Source organism: Typopeltis vanoorti, chromosome 16, assembly GCF_054136105.1.
Source record: "Typopeltis vanoorti isolate ZY-2024b chromosome 16, IOZ_Tvanoo_1.0, whole genome shotgun sequence".
In the NCBI taxonomy this organism is placed as follows: Eukaryota; Metazoa; Arthropoda; class Arachnida; order Uropygi; family Thelyphonidae; genus Typopeltis; species Typopeltis vanoorti.
Window position 1 is genome coordinate 114,053,697 of NC_143564.1, and position 17,259 is coordinate 114,070,955.

A 17,259-nucleotide genomic window follows, 5' to 3' on the forward strand; every position below is an offset into this window, starting at 1 on the left:
ACTGGATTTGAAGACCCTCCATAGATTGTACTTCAAGAAAGACAAGTAAAGAAGCTGTTCCAATATATAATAGGAAAAAGGACCAAAGAAGAGGGGAAAAATTTGTCCAGTGCTTTAGGAGTCTAACTATGAAAGAATGCTGATAGCTGCTGCACGTGTCTTAAAGAGATTTAGAGGAGAGTGGAGGGGACTACTGATGTCGCTTTTCATGAACAGTTACAATGGAAGTATTTGTAGAAAACGAAGCAGAAAGTATTCTCTAAAGAGCGTGGAGTAAACAGGTAGGATACGAATTACTGATCAGTTAAAATGCTCTCTTCTATAATGAGTAAAGAAGTTTTAGGAAATCCATCAGACACCATTCCAAATGTGAGAAAAGTATTTCATAGTTGGACCGATTTGTAATGAGTAAAGGATTGAGAACTATAAAGTACCCGGAATGAAACAGGAAGATTAATTTCTTGGATGCTGAAGAGACGCTATATGTATTTATGCACATATGTTATATAATAATACATTTATGCCAAGAAAGACTGGAGGTTTGAGTTTTCCCAAGAAGAGAATCGCTTCTTGTCTTCATTTAGGTATTGTCAAAATAAGACTGCACGAAAATGGTTCGTTTATATGAGAAATAAAACAGGACTTTTGATATTTTTTTTGACACTGAAATTAACAAAATTATTAAAACCTAGCTGAAGAATGGTCTGCAGATCAGTTTAGGGTTGTAAAAGTAGCCATTCTTCTTTTTAGGTATTTAATAAATTTTCCTAATGCATGTACCAAACTGTCATCTGAGACGAAAGGTAGAGCAAAACCTTGGATTTGCATCTGCAAAATATCACTGATGTGCAGAGGAAGAGAGCAAGCAAAAGACCAGAGCTCTTGTCGCAATACGCCGGCATTAAGTGAAAATTTTGAGGCCAAAATATGTTCACCTGCAAACAGAGAGAAAAGCTAACAAGCCATTTGCAAGTACTGTGTATGGCATAAAATCAGAAGACTAGACCATGAAATAAAAAAAAAAAAAAAAAACCTTGTTTAGGTCTTCGTATTAAACCAGATTAAATACCATAGAGATAGCAAAATAACCGTTAGAATTTTTCCCGTTTTCCTCAGTACCTATTCAAAAGCGGATGACATTAACAAGAAGAATGGAAGATCACATTTTGATCGACAATACAGAAATCCATATAAGCATCAGTTTATTAATTGAGAGATTTCCTGGTAGTGCAAATTTGACTATTAATTTGATGATCGCTCAAAAGAATTGAAATGACAGCAATAGAACTTTAATTGTAAACATTTATCTTAGGAATAGAAATATCTATTAAATTCTAACCTATTTCTTCTTGTTAAGAAGAAATAGGTTTCTTGTTTCTTCTTGTTGGTCGTATGCTTGCTATTCCAAGCTTCAAGATAAATGTACAAAATTCAAGACTAATTTCGAGAGCTCAAAATAAATATCAGCGGAATAAGAGAGTGTGTGGATATGATGCATTTTTTTTTTTTTTTGGTCCTTTGAATTCAATTCTGGATGTGCTGTTAATTTGCGTGCAATTATTTTGATGTTTAGTGTCACATATTGCGTTAAATGGAAGCGTTACATAAACTCCGAGAACGAAAATCATTTTTTTCGTTCTCGGAGTTTATGTAACAAACACATTTTTTTTTACCACTTTCGGACTGAATGCATTTGGCAGCCATTAATTAAACCATCGCGTTATTTTTGTGCAGACAGACAAACAAACTTGCAATGACGCTTGGCGAGATGAAATTTGTTCCTCCTCTGTCCCTTGTATTAAACTCCACGAGCAAGATAAGTCAGATGAAGTTAAGTTAAAAAAAGCTGGTAATTTTGATGAATCGGTAACTTCTATTGTGATCTTTCACAACATTGTGATATTTCCTGATTTTATTTTAGTATAAAGGGATACTGAACGCTCTTCTTAGTGAAACTATTCAACCCCGGATTGTTCTCCTAGTCCCGCAAAGAAAAATGATGTGAGATATCAGCAATGTCTGCAAAAGAAATATTAAAACGAAATTAAGTAAATCGGATACAGTGATGAACTGAGTGAATAAACAATAATGAATAAATATTGATAAACCACGAGGCGCATATGCTTCAAAAATGGCACTTGATAGAAGGTTATTTATTTATTTATTTTCTAGAATAGACGAATTGAAAGAGTTCAGTAAAACTGTTTCACTTAAAGAAAGCGACCTCATTTTTATAAGAGACGTAACTATTTAGATCAGGGATGAAGGTGCAGTTGAAGGTTCAAGATAAGGTTTTAATTGTAACAGAAAGCAGTAAAAATCTTCATACGTCCAGACTAGAATTACTGGGATCACGCGAAAACACTCGAGAGAAATTAATTCAAAGGTAGTTTCCAAATTGTGGGACCCTTCTACACACACACACACTACGTGGAGCACAATCCCCTACCAAGTCGGAGAAAAAAGAAAGTGAAGGAATTTCCAAGTAACTTCAGTTACGATACAATATAATGCAGAAATTGCGTGTGTAAATTTATCATTTAAGAAAACGACAAGATATAATATTACACTAAATATTCGTATTTTTTTTAAACGCAATGAATCACGTAAGAGGGGAGGAAACTAAACGAAAATGTTTGTCAGCCCTTACATGGTTTGGAAACCACTGCTATACTCGAATATTTAACAAAACGAAGATGCAGAATTCAACTGCATTCAAAACATTCTATACAACAGTTTCCATCTAATTTCGCTAAAATCTTACCCCCCCCCCCCCCAGTTTTTACTCAAAATGGATATGACTATATTTGCTAAATTATGAAAATTAGATTTATTAATAGCTGCTTATATTTATTAATAACTTATCACATTATCTGCTTTAAAAAAATTAAAAAAAAACCTAGACTATTGTTAAAATCAACTTACGTTTTGTTCGTAATTCTTCCACGTGAAATTCTTACTCAAGAAAATATATTAAATTATCCAAACAGTGTCAACTTTTAAATGCTGGATAAGTATATTAATAAACATTTGGACAATTATTAAGATTTATTCTAAAAAAAACTTATATTCGTTATTATTATCATTTTTTTTAGCGAAAAAGCATCTGTGGTAACTAGGAAATCCCACTAAATATAGTAAATTAATTACTCCATTCAATAATTTCATTACATTTATTTTGTTCGAATTTATTTATGAAAATTATGAAAAATATTAGAATATGGATAAACTATTAATTACTAACGATAAGAAATTAGTGATGACAGCAGAGCAAAATCGTAAAATTTTACAAATTGTAGGTTTCATATTGTAAAATGATTTCCATTCTTTTGTTTCCTAAATAGAAAATAATTTTCTTATTCGTTTTCTGTACTCCACCGTGCCTGTTCCATTTTCGCAAGAACCTCTTACATTGAAATCGATTACTCTGTTTCCATGGTGACGCGCATGCGTAAGCTTACGAACACATTTACCGTGTCAGAAATATGTAGGTCAAATGTGTTCGATTTCATACTAAGACTTCCACTTCGCGCTTTGGCTGACATGTAATGTATTAAAAAAAAAAAAAAAAAATGTAAAGGTACGAAGCCCGCAGCCAGCAAGAGAAGCTAGTTACACTGTTTATAAACAAAATTATGTCCACGACCGACCTACACAAGAATGGGGTCATAACTGACAGTTCGTAACAATGGCGACGGGGTGTGGCCTTAAGCTGGAAACGCAGGGCTCTCGTGAGATGGTAATCTGGGAAATACTTTACCTCGAAGGCACAGAAAAGCTTCCTATTTCAATTACCACAAATTCATCAAAGAAACCCGTGGAGAGGGGGGAAAAAACTGGTAGTTTATGGTTTATTAAATGAGCCATTAAATTTTATTAAGCAGTTAATGAAGCTGTGTAGTAAAGTGTAACCCAGTTAAAATCGCCGCGTGATTGTAAACAAACACATCTTTGTGGTTCATTTTTTTTTTCAGACTGAAACACTGAAAAAAAAAAAAAATGCAGTACAACGAAATCTTTATGTGATAATATTTCATTTGGTCGATTAGTTCTTAAGTCAACGTAAATATTTCCGCAGTGATGCATTCTGATACAGTGAGAGAGATGAGAAAAATGATCGCAATTTTAAGTTAGAATCGTTTTCATTCTAACCAAAGGCTCACTTCGGTGGAACTTCACTTCCCAAAAGCAGACTGCTTTTACTAGTAAACACAGTTTGGTCCAGTGACATCCTCCTCGATATCTCCCTGATTTAAACTTCCTTCACTAGAAAGTTCACAACCCAAATAATTCAAGTTTTTGTCTCTCTTCAAATATTAATACTAACTATTAATACTTAATATTAACTATTAATAAGATGCAATCCATAGTGCTGTATCCCACTGCTACATCTTTTTTTTTTTTTTTTTTTTTTTTTTTAAATCTGTATATGTCCAAATTGCCACCTCATCTGCAAGCAGTTGTTTCTCTTTTGGGTTGTTGCTATAGACACACATCGTTCACCCCACAATGAACATCAATGAGATGAGAACTTTCCTTCCTTCTCGCAGTCCATTATTAAGTGTAAACCACTCCAAATTACCAAATTAAGAAGTCTTCACATAGCTCTTACATTTAACATTCATGTTTATCATAATTATTTCCTTCTCTCTTTGTATCTATTTTTTCGAACTTTCCAATAGTTTTCCCCACTGAACCACATGAACGGCCTTTTTCCAAACCAAGAACACAGAGGCATTTTCCAAATTTCCCATGCCTCTCTGCGAATTCTCTTATAGCAACAGTTGCTATTCCAATCTAAAACCAAACTGCTTTTTCCGTAGAGGTTCATCTATTTTATTCCTTATTCTTATTGCCATTCTCCTTTCCTAAATCTTTGCACAGTAGCAAAATGTTATTCCTTTGTTATCGTTACTACTCTCCCTTCTTGAACCTTTTTTATACAGCATACTGAGACAATGATATCCCCGTTGTCCACTTCTTTCTCCAGATCAGTCTGAAAATGTCACAAAACCATTCCAGTCGTGAACTACCAGAATCGCTGACAAAATCAACAGGCAATTCACCTAATCTTTGGAATTTTCCATTCTTCATCTTCCTTTATGCTTTTCAGCTTGTTCCTTACATTTTTCTATTATCTCTCTCACTTCTACATTCATTCTACAGTAGTTCATTTCGTTGTTCTGTCATCTTGGTTTAGCAAATGTCTAAAATGATATTGCCACATCATTCTAATCTCTCTTTCAGTAGAAACTCATTTCCATCTTCATTTATTAAAAAGCGTAGTTCCCCATTTTGCAAATCAAAGTTTATTTTATGATCCTGGAAATTGCATTATTTTCTTGTTACATGAAATTATCTGTTATCAGAGTTCAAGCGCCTAGTCTGATAAAAGGTAATTTCATACAACAAAAAATGTGGCTCAATATTTTATGTATTTTTCTCTGTAATTCTAGAGATAAGAAAGTATAATCGTGGATTTCGTAAGTCAATTTCAGTACATGCTGCCTGGCTTATACAGATAAAAGCAGAGATATATCACTTCCACTCAGATAACAGGACCGAAACAGGTTTTAGGGTCATAAAGAGGAGTGGTTAGCGCTTTCAGATGCAGCTTAAATGTTCTGCCTAGTGTGAGCTAACACCTGAACTAAAACTTCCAAACTTATGAAAATATATAAATATATACTACCTCTGGTTTAGAATTATCGCTTCTTATCTTGTACGTCAAGGGAATGCACTTAACGACAATAATAATGAGACTTTCTGGAAATCGGTAACTACCCATCGATTTCCAGAAAGTTAGGACTAAAAGAATGTTGTCCGCTCCACAGAAAGGCGTTAGCTGGTTTACTTTTATTTAAATCAATAATCTGGTTGCTTGTTTCAGCAATCAATAGCGCAGAGCTGCTCAACATATTCTTCTCGAGTGCGAATTAACAGACAAGGAACGTCTAGTGAGACACTTCGTATGGTCTGAATTTTGTCCTGATATTACATTAGCTACGAGATACAACTGAAAGGGGAGCACACTATTAAACCAAAGTGATTTGTTTCTTGATGTCCTTTATCGTTGAAGAAATTAATGGTATCGTTTATTTTGAAATACAAGTTAGCAATAATATAATTTCACTCGATATACTTTAATGTTAATGATTCTTTTGCTCTAACTTTTCCTCTACGATTTTTATTTTTAACATATTCATTTGGAGAACATTTCCGCATACTGGCAAGCTACTTCATGTAACAGCAATTTGGATCGGACAATCCTGTAATGGTTGAAAACATCGAGTAGTTTTGCTCTCCAATCGAGATTTCGAAGAAACAAACCTTCTGAGTTGCTTCTCATAGTACTCTGAAAAATTTATTTTTCAGATGAAAAATAGATAACCAGAAATAAAGAATAAAACATTTATTTATCTATATAAATTCCTTGTGTCTTTTGGGACATGTTTTCTAATGAGGGGGCTGGTAAAATGAATCCCGTTTGTAAAAAGTGTGTTTTGCTTCACAATGAAATAACCAAGCACTGCACTTCTCATATAAAATTAATTTTCTTCATTTCTTAGTTTTTTTTATACGTTCAATTATGCAAAAATAACATGAAGAGAGGTCAGCACTGTGAAAGTGCTGCTATATCCGTTTCCAGATATCACTGTGAGTTGATTATTTCATCGCTGTTCCGAAACTCCATTGAGAAAAGACTCTGATAAAAAAATAAAAACTTTTCTGCGCGGAATATTGTTTCCGACTTTCTGGGTTGAATTCAGTTACATTCGCATCTGATTTTTATAGACATTTCAGTGTACAAATAAATAACTACCGATAAATAAGGCACCGCAGAGAACGTTCTTCACAATATTTTTGCACTTGATCTTGACACTGACACCTGCAACAATATTGTGGAGGCCTTCGCGTCTCATTCCACCTGATGAAATGTAAACGAATTTCTCATACGAAGCGGCACCTCCGTTCTATGAAACTGTTCATTTGAATGTAAACCGTCGGAGGGTATACAAATGGTATATTTTCAAAAATACTGGCGAAACTGTTATGACAGCCTTAGCGGCAGAGGATAACGTTTCTGTCAACAAAGCTCTTGGAGGAATGAATTTCGTGGCTATCTGTTAGAATTTTTATGCGGGAAGTGAATTTCATGTTTCATGTGCTTCGCAAGTACTATTTCATTACTTTCTTCTTCTTACTCCCAACATATTTCCGATGTCTTTTCTCAGAAACGTCATGGGAAATATGTCGTTTTCCCACGCACATTTTTCAGCTGTTTTGACAGAAAATATGATAATCTTTTAATGGGTAATGTAAGGAAGAGACATTTCTTATAAACAGAAACGATGGAAGTTTGTCAGTGGTGTTTAAAAATAAAAATAAATAAATAAATAAATAACGAATTAATAATTAAAGACAAACATTTCCAAAGAATGGAATACTTTTTGTGCATATTTCTTGTTGTTGTTGATATTATTATTATCGGTTTTTCATTAGAAGATCGCTGCAATGACGACAACAACATGAACTCACGACCCCCCCCCCCAATTCATTCCAACTTTACCCTTAACACAACTACAAAATGTATTCGAAGGCGGTTTTAAAATAATCCGTATATCCGTACAAAGTTCATCTCATGCACTAGCTAAAAGCTAACTGATGCACAGATATTCGCTTCTGTTTCCTCTCACGAATGAATCCCTCAACAGATAGAGACACCATTCAAGTACGAAGCATCAATGTGAAGAATTACAGAAATACCATGCGAACGTAATAGAATTTATGGAGATAAACACGACTGAAACAAGTGGAATCCTTCTAAATATCCAAGTATAAGATGATTTATTCAGGTGATAGCGATGAGGGAAAATGGAAAACTGGAAAATGCGACATATTTTGCCGACTTGACTAGCAGGGGGAACAATTCCTACAACTAACAGTCTATAGCTTTTAATCCCACTGTGGCATTGATGTGTGTGTGTGGATGACTTTAGGTTTTTATCACTTGGCATCAGCCAACTTTGCTTATGAGAAGGCTGAAGTGGCTTGAAAAAATTCCGAATTTTTATAGTCTTACGGATTAATTAGAAGAACTGATAATAGCTTTTTTTTCGTACTTTTAAACTCGATAATGACATCCCTTTAGTAATTCCATATTACCAAGTGATCTACCAATCACTTGGTAAAAAAAGTTTCCAAATCAATCTACAAACTCTCACCACAACTCTCTCGCACTCTGATGGCACAAAATGGGACATTGGGAAAAAATGCACATTTTTATTGGCTCTTTTTTAGCATTGTTTCCCTTCAGTTTCTAAGTATTAATAAATTTATGTATTATATTAGTTCTGTTGTATTTTTTATGTTATAATCAACATATGGGTTGGTGTAAAATGTCTTTCCTGTGGTAGATTGTGATCAGAAAAGTTCGAAAAGCACCGCTCTGCAGAAAGATTTCCAGATTATCTTATCCACAATCTTTAGTGTAACTGAAATAAAATTTTTAAAAAAATGTTTAAGTTCATACTGAAGGTGCCAGTAGAAAAGAACTGCAGGAATTTTTGGAATAGTCAGGAAGATCAGCTCATAGAAAGAAACAAGAAAAGTTGCTCTTATTGAAACATAGACAGTAGTGTAGGAAACAGCGAAGCTGTATAAAAATATCTTCGGAAAACGTAGGCTAATAATAATAAGAATCAGCTAGATTTCTGCTCTAGACACAGACTAGTCTTACCACATGTTTTTAACATAAAATGTGCACAAATTCATGTGGAGTGAACATACACGAAACTTCTTACTAATTACTTCCTTTTTTGGTAGTAATACCTTTAGATAAGTCTAGTACAAAAAGTGTGGGGAAAATATGGGAGTGACCATCTAGTTTTGGATAGGACATGCAAACTCTGTGGCAAAAAGGAACCTTCTACAGGGCAATAACATAGCTTAGACTTGAAGAATGTAATGGAAGGTGGGTGGATACACAGGTGTAAGAAGACAATACCTTATCTCTCCTATTATTTCTAATCTATATGACCCCCATTATGTAGATGTAGGAAAGTGATTTTAAACTCAATGTCAACATAAGACATATAAGTTCTGTTGATCTGTATGCAGGTGATGCTATCCTCTTAATACAAATATTTAAGATTCTTTAACCAAATTAAATAATTATGTTACAAATCTAGTATGAAATTTCCTTTAAAGAGACAAAAACTTAAAAGTAGCAGGTGAGGGGGAATAGCATCATCAGCTGTGTCTCAGTAGAAATCAAATGATACATTTTGATTACTAATTAGGCATCATCTTTAGTGAACACGGTTTTTGTTTTTCTTTTAAATAAAAATAATCATTAATGAACATCTAGCATATTCACAAATACACATTAAAGTGCTGCAATGTGGATTAATCACATTAATCTTGCGATATTAACATGAACTGTAGAATAGCATTTTAAAATGGGCAATAATATCTCCATTGATAGTACAATTGCATTTTAGTATTTATTTAAATTGGAAATCTCACAGTTGTCGTAACAATTAAATTGCTAAGCGGCATTGCAATAGTACAGCATATTGCAAGGTACTGACAGAGGTATTCTTATAACAATCTTAATACTTTTACAATACGATATGCAAAATATTTATATGTGAATAATTAAACAGCGCCAATCTGTTAAAATGCAACATATAAATACAGAGATCAGCACTTTTTATTTAGTTATTAAATTACAAGACTGATAAAGAAATAATGTGGCGATATACTGTATATGCAATTCATCGGCCGCCGCCAAGTAATATAATCTCGTTATAATTGAAGCTCTTAGGAAAGAATAGGATTAGTATTTCCTATTTATCTTATATGGTACTTTTTTATATATAACTTCAATATTGAATGTTTTATGCAGTGTGCGTGTTGGTAGCTTTCAGTGTTCATGTTTTATGTTCTATAATCTGGATAATAACGGTTGTTGAACTTCGTGGATACTCGTAAGACTACACTGTGTACGTTTTACTGGCGGTATAAGCATCCTGTTGGGTCTCGAATGCGATGTGCTTTTTGTTGTTACAGTTGTAAGCATTATTGAACTAATTGTTTAGTTATTGATACATAAAGTCTCAGATGTTTTTATGCTGAGGATTCTGTAAGTAGCCATGCGAGTTTCGCATGTATGTAAGATGATGTATGTTAGGCCATCCAGGCTTGAGAGAAATAATTTTTCTGTGTAATGTGTCTATTTATTTATTCCATACGTTTGGTACATTTCTTATGGCAGTTAACGTACACGCCTAGGTGTTTGCATATCGAGGTGTGACTTTGGAGCAATGATAACAACCCGAAACCGCACCCAATTCATAATGCCACTACGTTGTTGTAAATGAATATCTGTGACTTGACACTGCGAATGGCCTGTGCAATCCTAAGATTCTTTTGTAATCAGTAGCTGTATTTTGGCGTTGTTTATTATGACTGCATTACATTAGGAATAAGCATTTTATGTCCTTTATGTTTTGGGCTTAGACAAGCAGAGGCGTAGCTAGGGAGGGGCAGTCCTCCCCGGGAGACACTTTGAACCTTTTTGAACTTTTGCAGTTAATTCTAAAATACAGTCTCGAGAACTCATTTCCAAATATTGTAATACTAATGCGAATTTTCCTCACAATTGCTGTAAGTGTTGCTAGTTGTGAGATCAGTTTTTCTAAATAAAAGTTGATTAAGAATTACCTACATTACTATGAAACAGACTTCGCCAATGTCATTGACGATTTTACTAACAGAAAAGCAAGAAAAATAACATTTTAGAATGTTGAAATTAAAGTTTTACTTCAAAAATAAACACAGTGTTGTAATTTATTTCTCTATATGTCGTTTTGACTTTTCGCAGTATTTTTGGTGTGTATTGAGAGGGGCGGCAACAGCTCTAGCTACACTACTGTTGACAAGGACAGTATTTTTTTATTTATTTATTTTGTGTGTGTGTGTGTGTGTGTGTGTGTGTGTGTGTGTGTGTGTGTGTGTGTGTGTGTGTGTGTGTGTGTGTGTGTGTGTGTGTGTGTGTGTGCGCGCGCGCGCGCGCGCGCGCTGTTAGTAGTAGTGCGGTATTGTCTGCATATTCATATATATCTGGCTATGGCGAGAAAGATTGCGAATATTGAGAAACCAGAAACAGCTCTTCCAAGGACATTGATAGGCTTCTCAAGCTATTCCAGACGTGCAGCATTTAGAAATGTGAAAGGCTTTTGCCTTAATCATTTTTGAGAAGTAGACCGAGAAGTCATAAAACTTTTAAAACACAATTCTGCGAGAGTGAGCAACCTTCGGGTGGCTTCTTTTATCTCAAAGTAAAACAAGCCCACCTAGCCAAACTGGTCGCCTGTTACAGAGATGGTAGCCAAGGATTACAACAACACTAGAGAAATACTACAATAGTTTTATATTTATTATAATTATGCACTCGCAATGCCTCACTGCTAATGGACTGGGAAATGAATGAATTCGACAAGCTCAGGCTGCATTTCTTGAGTTGCAGTAGACCCAAGTTCATGGAATGTAAAGTTAAATGGGTCTCTGTCTCTAATGGAATTGGTGTAAAGCTTTAAACCGTATTGGGACTTTATTTCCCCCACTTTACTCTCAATCTGTAATGATTTCTTCTTTTCAACGCTCCTCTCTTTCTTTCACACGATTCTTGAAGCAGATAAAGATTATTTTTGCGAAAAAAAGACAGGAGCCCTTACCGATATAACTAGTGCCCGAAAAATCAGGCAAACCTCGAATTCAAATATTTTTTTAAATGTTTGTATCTTTATGATGAAAAATGCAAGTTTCCAGCAGGAGTAACCCTTCCACCTTCACATAAGACCTGCTAACTCACCTTCAGGTGAAGAACCCTTATAAGAAGTTCTTCACGTCCTAGAGAAATTGGAACCGAGGTTTTACCAACCAAAATATATCGTCTTTATCAATTGAACTACAGAGATTTCGCCTAGGAGGGAGAGGATATCTTTCAGGGAGTCAACTACCAGACTAGGGATAAGTGGATCCCCAATTAAGTCTCTGAAAAGAGGAGCAAGATTAGGCTGTCCTCTTGGTCCAGATCAAATTCAGATTTCGACCAAATTTGGAATATGTTCCTTGAGTATCTTAAGAAACAACATTTTCCAAATTCCGTATGTGTTGCTCATTTTGAGAATTTCTGTCCTGTCGGACTTATAAAAAAAAAAAAAAAAAAATCGGAGGGAAGGAAATGTAAGGGAAAGAGTTCCCTCCTGTGTAAACGTCTTTTCAGGTCACATTCAGTGAACTGATTTCAAGCAAATCTGAAATGTCTGAATTGTTTCTTATGTTACTTTAGATCCCCTGAATTTCAAGAGTAAGGCGGAATGGAGGGTAAGAGATTAGTTCCTCCGCAATAAACTCCACACTTCGCATCTTTCGACCGATTTACTTCGAACAAATTTGGATTCTATTCGTTTCTTAGAATGCTTAAGGTCTTTGGAGAATTTCCGTACAATCGGAACAAAACAGAGAGGAGGAATGGATTTGAAAAGGATGATTTGAAATGTAAATTGGCGCAAACACTTCTTCATGTCACATCACTCAACCCATAAGTGATAAGTTTCTCTAAAAAGATAAAAGCATATCATATTAATTAAAAAAAAAACGGATAAGTACCGAGAACTCAGGATGTTGAGTGCAATTTAAAAGCTGCTACATAACTACCATTGTTGTTCTAGCTGTTGTGAATGTAATTTTTTCTTTGAGATTTCCGCAATGTAACAATGACAGCAGCAATATCACTAATAAATATATCAACCAAGTCTTCTTTTACTGCAGCCGGTCATCAACTTTCTCAATACTTGACCACTTTTTGTTTGCTATGAGATGTTTTCATCGAATATATCAACGCGCACTTCTTTTCCAAAAACTAGATGCGATCGATGATAGAAAATGAGCAAATTCTTAATGCATTGAAATGTGGAAATATATGAAATGTTATGTATTATTGTTAGAAAAAAAGGCCTCCTGTTATAGTTTTATAAAGTTTTGTAGACTTCAACTTTTTATATCAAGCTAAACTGAGCGAATAAACTTTATAATATTAGAAGTTCAATCTGTTCCCCCTTCCTTTGAGACTTCCTTAGTGTCGTGTTTATAACGAAGCACTTTCATAAGGTTATATTTCTGTTAGAAAACTATCAGAAACTGCTTCTAATTTACCAATCTACTGCGTCTGTGATCAGGAATATGACTTACTCGTAATTCATGTTCTTAATTAGACTGTTTTAAAGTCACACTTTCTGATTAGTCAGAAAACATTTTAAAATCGTACTCTTGAAGCATAAAAATTATTTTATAATAAATATTTTTCTTTAATCAAAATATCTTGAAATTATCAATTTTAATTGACTGGAATATGCTTTCGATCTAGTCCTAAGTATCCAACGGTATCAGGTAATTGTTTCCTGAAGATTTTTTGAAAGAAGTGCAGAAGGACAACTGGATTCAGTAAGTGAATTCTCGTGAATATAAACTCATTTCGTCTACAGGCGATTGGTTGATTAAATAATTAAATCTTATTCGTGTTTAAAATCCCAGACGTTACTACACCCAAATATTATCAATTATATATTTGAAATGCCAATTTTCCATTTCGTGAAAAACTAGATTTCAATATATAAAGATGGATGCAAGATTATGAAGATGGATGCAAGATTAGCTATGTTCTAACGAAGTCGCAATGTAATATTCGGAAACCTCCCCTTTCCTCCACTTCGAAGTTTTTTTTTTCCTCCTATTTTTAGAGAAATAGCACAAATATAAATAAGACTATTGCCCTCACCGATACATATGCCTGTCATTACACTTCCTCACAGCTTGATTCCTATCTTTATCGCTCATGTGAACCACAGAATACAAGAAGCTAAACAAGTTCGGGCAGCATGTTGACGTTAGGAGTACTTATCTCGTAACATGAAGGTGCATTTTTATTTGCAAGCTTTTCCGAGCTCGACAAGGACTACGATTATATTATGTTGTTCACTAATCGTGACCGCCAAGATAATTAATGTAGGTTAGACAGATCATCAAAGTACTCCATCTGTCCTCCCATATTCTTTCCGCCTCAACTTTACTTTTTTAAAAATCTCGCATTTGTCTTTCTACCATTACCGTGATCTTTTCCCATTTACAAACTACTTCAAGCGTGAATGCATAATACTTTCTCGTCTCATACCTTCGACATCCGTATTTCTTCTTCTTTCTATCTATCTGAAAAAAAAAAAAAAAAAAAAAAAGCAAGCGTAGACTTCGCTGTCCCGAAATAAGTAAGCTACTTTCACTGCTGAAGAATCCTTGAGCCCACAATAATACAATACTTTTAATCTATCTAAAGTTCCATCACTAAAAATTACGCTTCGTAAATATTTTAAAATTATTAACTCTCCTTGGGTCTTACCCACCAAGTCTAAATATACCGATATTATCAGTCTAAAATTGTTCCCATAATATATGGGAACCAAAATATGCACTCATATGAACGATCTATCGGACATACGACAGGTCATTCATATGAGACATACTATACTAGAAACGCTTAGTTATCAATGTACGTGTATCTTTTGGCAGAGTGCCAATAATGGTCAAGCCCTAGCGCAATGCTGCGATAGGAAAAACCATTACCATCAAGTTTTGATCTAACTCCAAGCTTGGCACCGTGCCAGACGCAATTGATCCCACTAAGCGCGGGAGGCAGACGTCTGAGTCTTATGCTAATAAGGCGTCACTGTGACGGCGCATGCGTACTAACGCAATGGCATGCTCCAGATATGGCGGTTGTTGTACTCCAGTCTCGTGCTATTGTTTATGTGTGTACCTATTATGGGAATAAATGCATTCTGTTTGAACTTGGAGATATGTTTCATAATTTTGTGAAAGTGTATTGCATCTATTGCGACAGCTATTCATTAAAATGGAAAATATTTTGAAAGTTTTTGCGAAATCGCTGGGTATTGATATGTGTTGTTTCTGGTTAACTAGAGAGTATTCATTGTACCTTTATTTCTAGAATTGTGTTCGTTTTTCCCCCTTACCATTTTTTTCATCATCCTTAAATTCAATGAAATCACGTGTTTTCTTATGGCAGTTGCTTAGTGTCATATTTAATTATATATATATCTCATCAGTCGATATGTTCATGAAATGAAAAACCTTTGTTTTATCTCTCTTTTCTAAGCATCTGCCATAAGAATACATGAGTATTTTCTGTTGTTCCAAATGGTTATGGATTCAGTTTATAAAAATTGATCATTATTCTTTTTTCTATGTATATGTGTTGCTTCTTCAGTGTTTCTTGTATGTGTCTACTTGTAGTAGAAATATCTCGTCAATTCCAGCAATAACATATATTAAAATTAAATTATCAATAGAAAAAGTACTTCATTTTAAATAAATGTTTCGCCCAATACAAATAACTTTGAAAATAAACACAGACACAGAAGTAACTGAGGATAATATTTATTCTTTATATAAAAAAACGTTGCAAAAACACATAATGGAATGGTATCACAGAAGTTGACATTCTGTCAGAAATAAGTAGAAAAAAAGACGAGAACAGTTCCAACAGATTAATTTACACGATTTCTAGAATCCAAGGCTATAAAGAACATCGCTAGAGAAGAGCCTTACCGTATGTACAATATCTACATTATAACCAGTCCATATGTCGGGGGACCGCACAGTTCGTTCAAGAAAACAAGTCCTTGCCACCATCATACAGTTCTTAATGATTCAAGACACAATGTCACTTTTCTCCGCACGGCATTCATGCGTAGGGAATCCAACGCTGATGATGTGAAGTATGAAAGTACAGCACATACAGGACATTCTCCGATAATGCCGCTGCAGCCAGCCGGACCTGCGAAAGTTCAGTCCTTGGGTGTTAAATTAAGTTTCACTTTGTACAATCCTTCGCTCACTCACAACGGCTATGATGTCGAAGCCAACTTAGTTGAAGCAGAATCCTCCTCATCGTCTTTCAGTCTCAGCTTCTTTTTCAGCTTGTCAACGACTCTGGTGTGGAATTTATGCAGAGATGTCTGGGAAGCCGACTTAGGAGAAGGAATGTCGTGGTTACTGCCAGGTCGAGGCGATGTTCCTAGGGACATGGCGTTAAGGCGTTCCTCAACATCCGATCCAGGAGAACAGGATAAGCTAGCAGGAGCAGACTCGCTCTGTGTTGGGCGGCGAGACTGTGGGATGCTCGCAGAACTGCTTCGACGGGAACGACTAGCATAGATGTTGTAGTCGTTCTTCATCACGGGCATCATAAAGGCCATGGCTACTGATGGAAGACGCTGGCGGATACGAAGTTGTAAATATACACGTCAGTAAGATACTCCGAAGATACTGCAAGTTGCTAGAAACTAGACAGCAGAATCGCCAAATAGAGCGCCAAAGATAACCCACAAAAGGCTGAAGTCTAAATGAATGAAGCTATGGCGTTGCCGGTTTCCTTATAAAGCGCTTCGTTGGGTAAACCACGTGACGAAGAATGGCAGACTGCCAGAAGTGGCGCGCCTGGCCTCGAACAGCCATTGGCTGCCCATTTGAGGGTTATCGAATGGACGTACTATTGGCGAGCGATAACGGCGCCGACAGGAGATATCGGCTTTTATCGTCGAATTGGCACGTGGTGTTTGCAACAGTCTGAAACGTTATCAAGTGGGTTACAAGTGTTGAGTTTTACAATATACACTATGTTAGGATGATTACCTGTCTCGCCGTGATGGCCTTATCATGTCTGGTTTATAGGCAAATGCAATAGACCCGTGAGAACTTCACACTTAGATCACGCAGTTAAATCAGATGTAACTTTTCCCCCCCCTCAGCCTTTCATAAGCATTTTCGGTTCAAGGATAACAAATAAGCAGATGATCTAAAATGCTCTATTTTCTCACTGCTCTTAGTAGTTCATTTTTTTCTAAATGAAAAGTTCGTTGTTTCTTAACTTTGTGTCATCTTACGTCCTTACTTTCTTTTTTCCAGTGTAGTATTTACATCTGAACCCTCTCCTCTATAAAACATAAGTGACGTTTATCTTTGTAAATGACAATAATAACATTTGAAACAAACCCAAAACATGGGTTTGTCTCACATGAATTGAATTAATGACCTATAGTATACAAGCAGTGAAAAAAAAGAATACATCTCGGGATAATCGTTACAATTCTCTCTAGAGTATTGCTTACGTCTCTC

General features: G+C 35.2%; 1 protein-coding gene across 1 annotated transcript; it reads right to left on the minus strand.

Moving 5' to 3' along the window:
• Nucleotides 1–15,503: 15,503 nt before the first annotated feature.
• On the minus strand, nucleotides 15,504–16,496 carry LOC150098271 (uncharacterized). Its single transcript, XM_090406076.1, has one exon. The coding sequence runs from the start codon at nucleotides 16,338–16,340 to the stop codon at nucleotides 15,990–15,992; it is 351 nt and encodes a 116-aa protein (XP_090262202.1). The 5' UTR covers nucleotides 16,341–16,496; the 3' UTR covers nucleotides 15,504–15,989.
• Nucleotides 16,497–17,259: the final 763 nt, after the last annotated feature.

Bases quoted from the DNA above. Each gene is read 5' to 3' on its own strand.
- LOC150098271 (XM_090406076.1), bottom strand. From the start codon at position 16,340: ATGGCCTTTATGATGCCCGTGATGAAGAACGACTACAACATCTATGCT.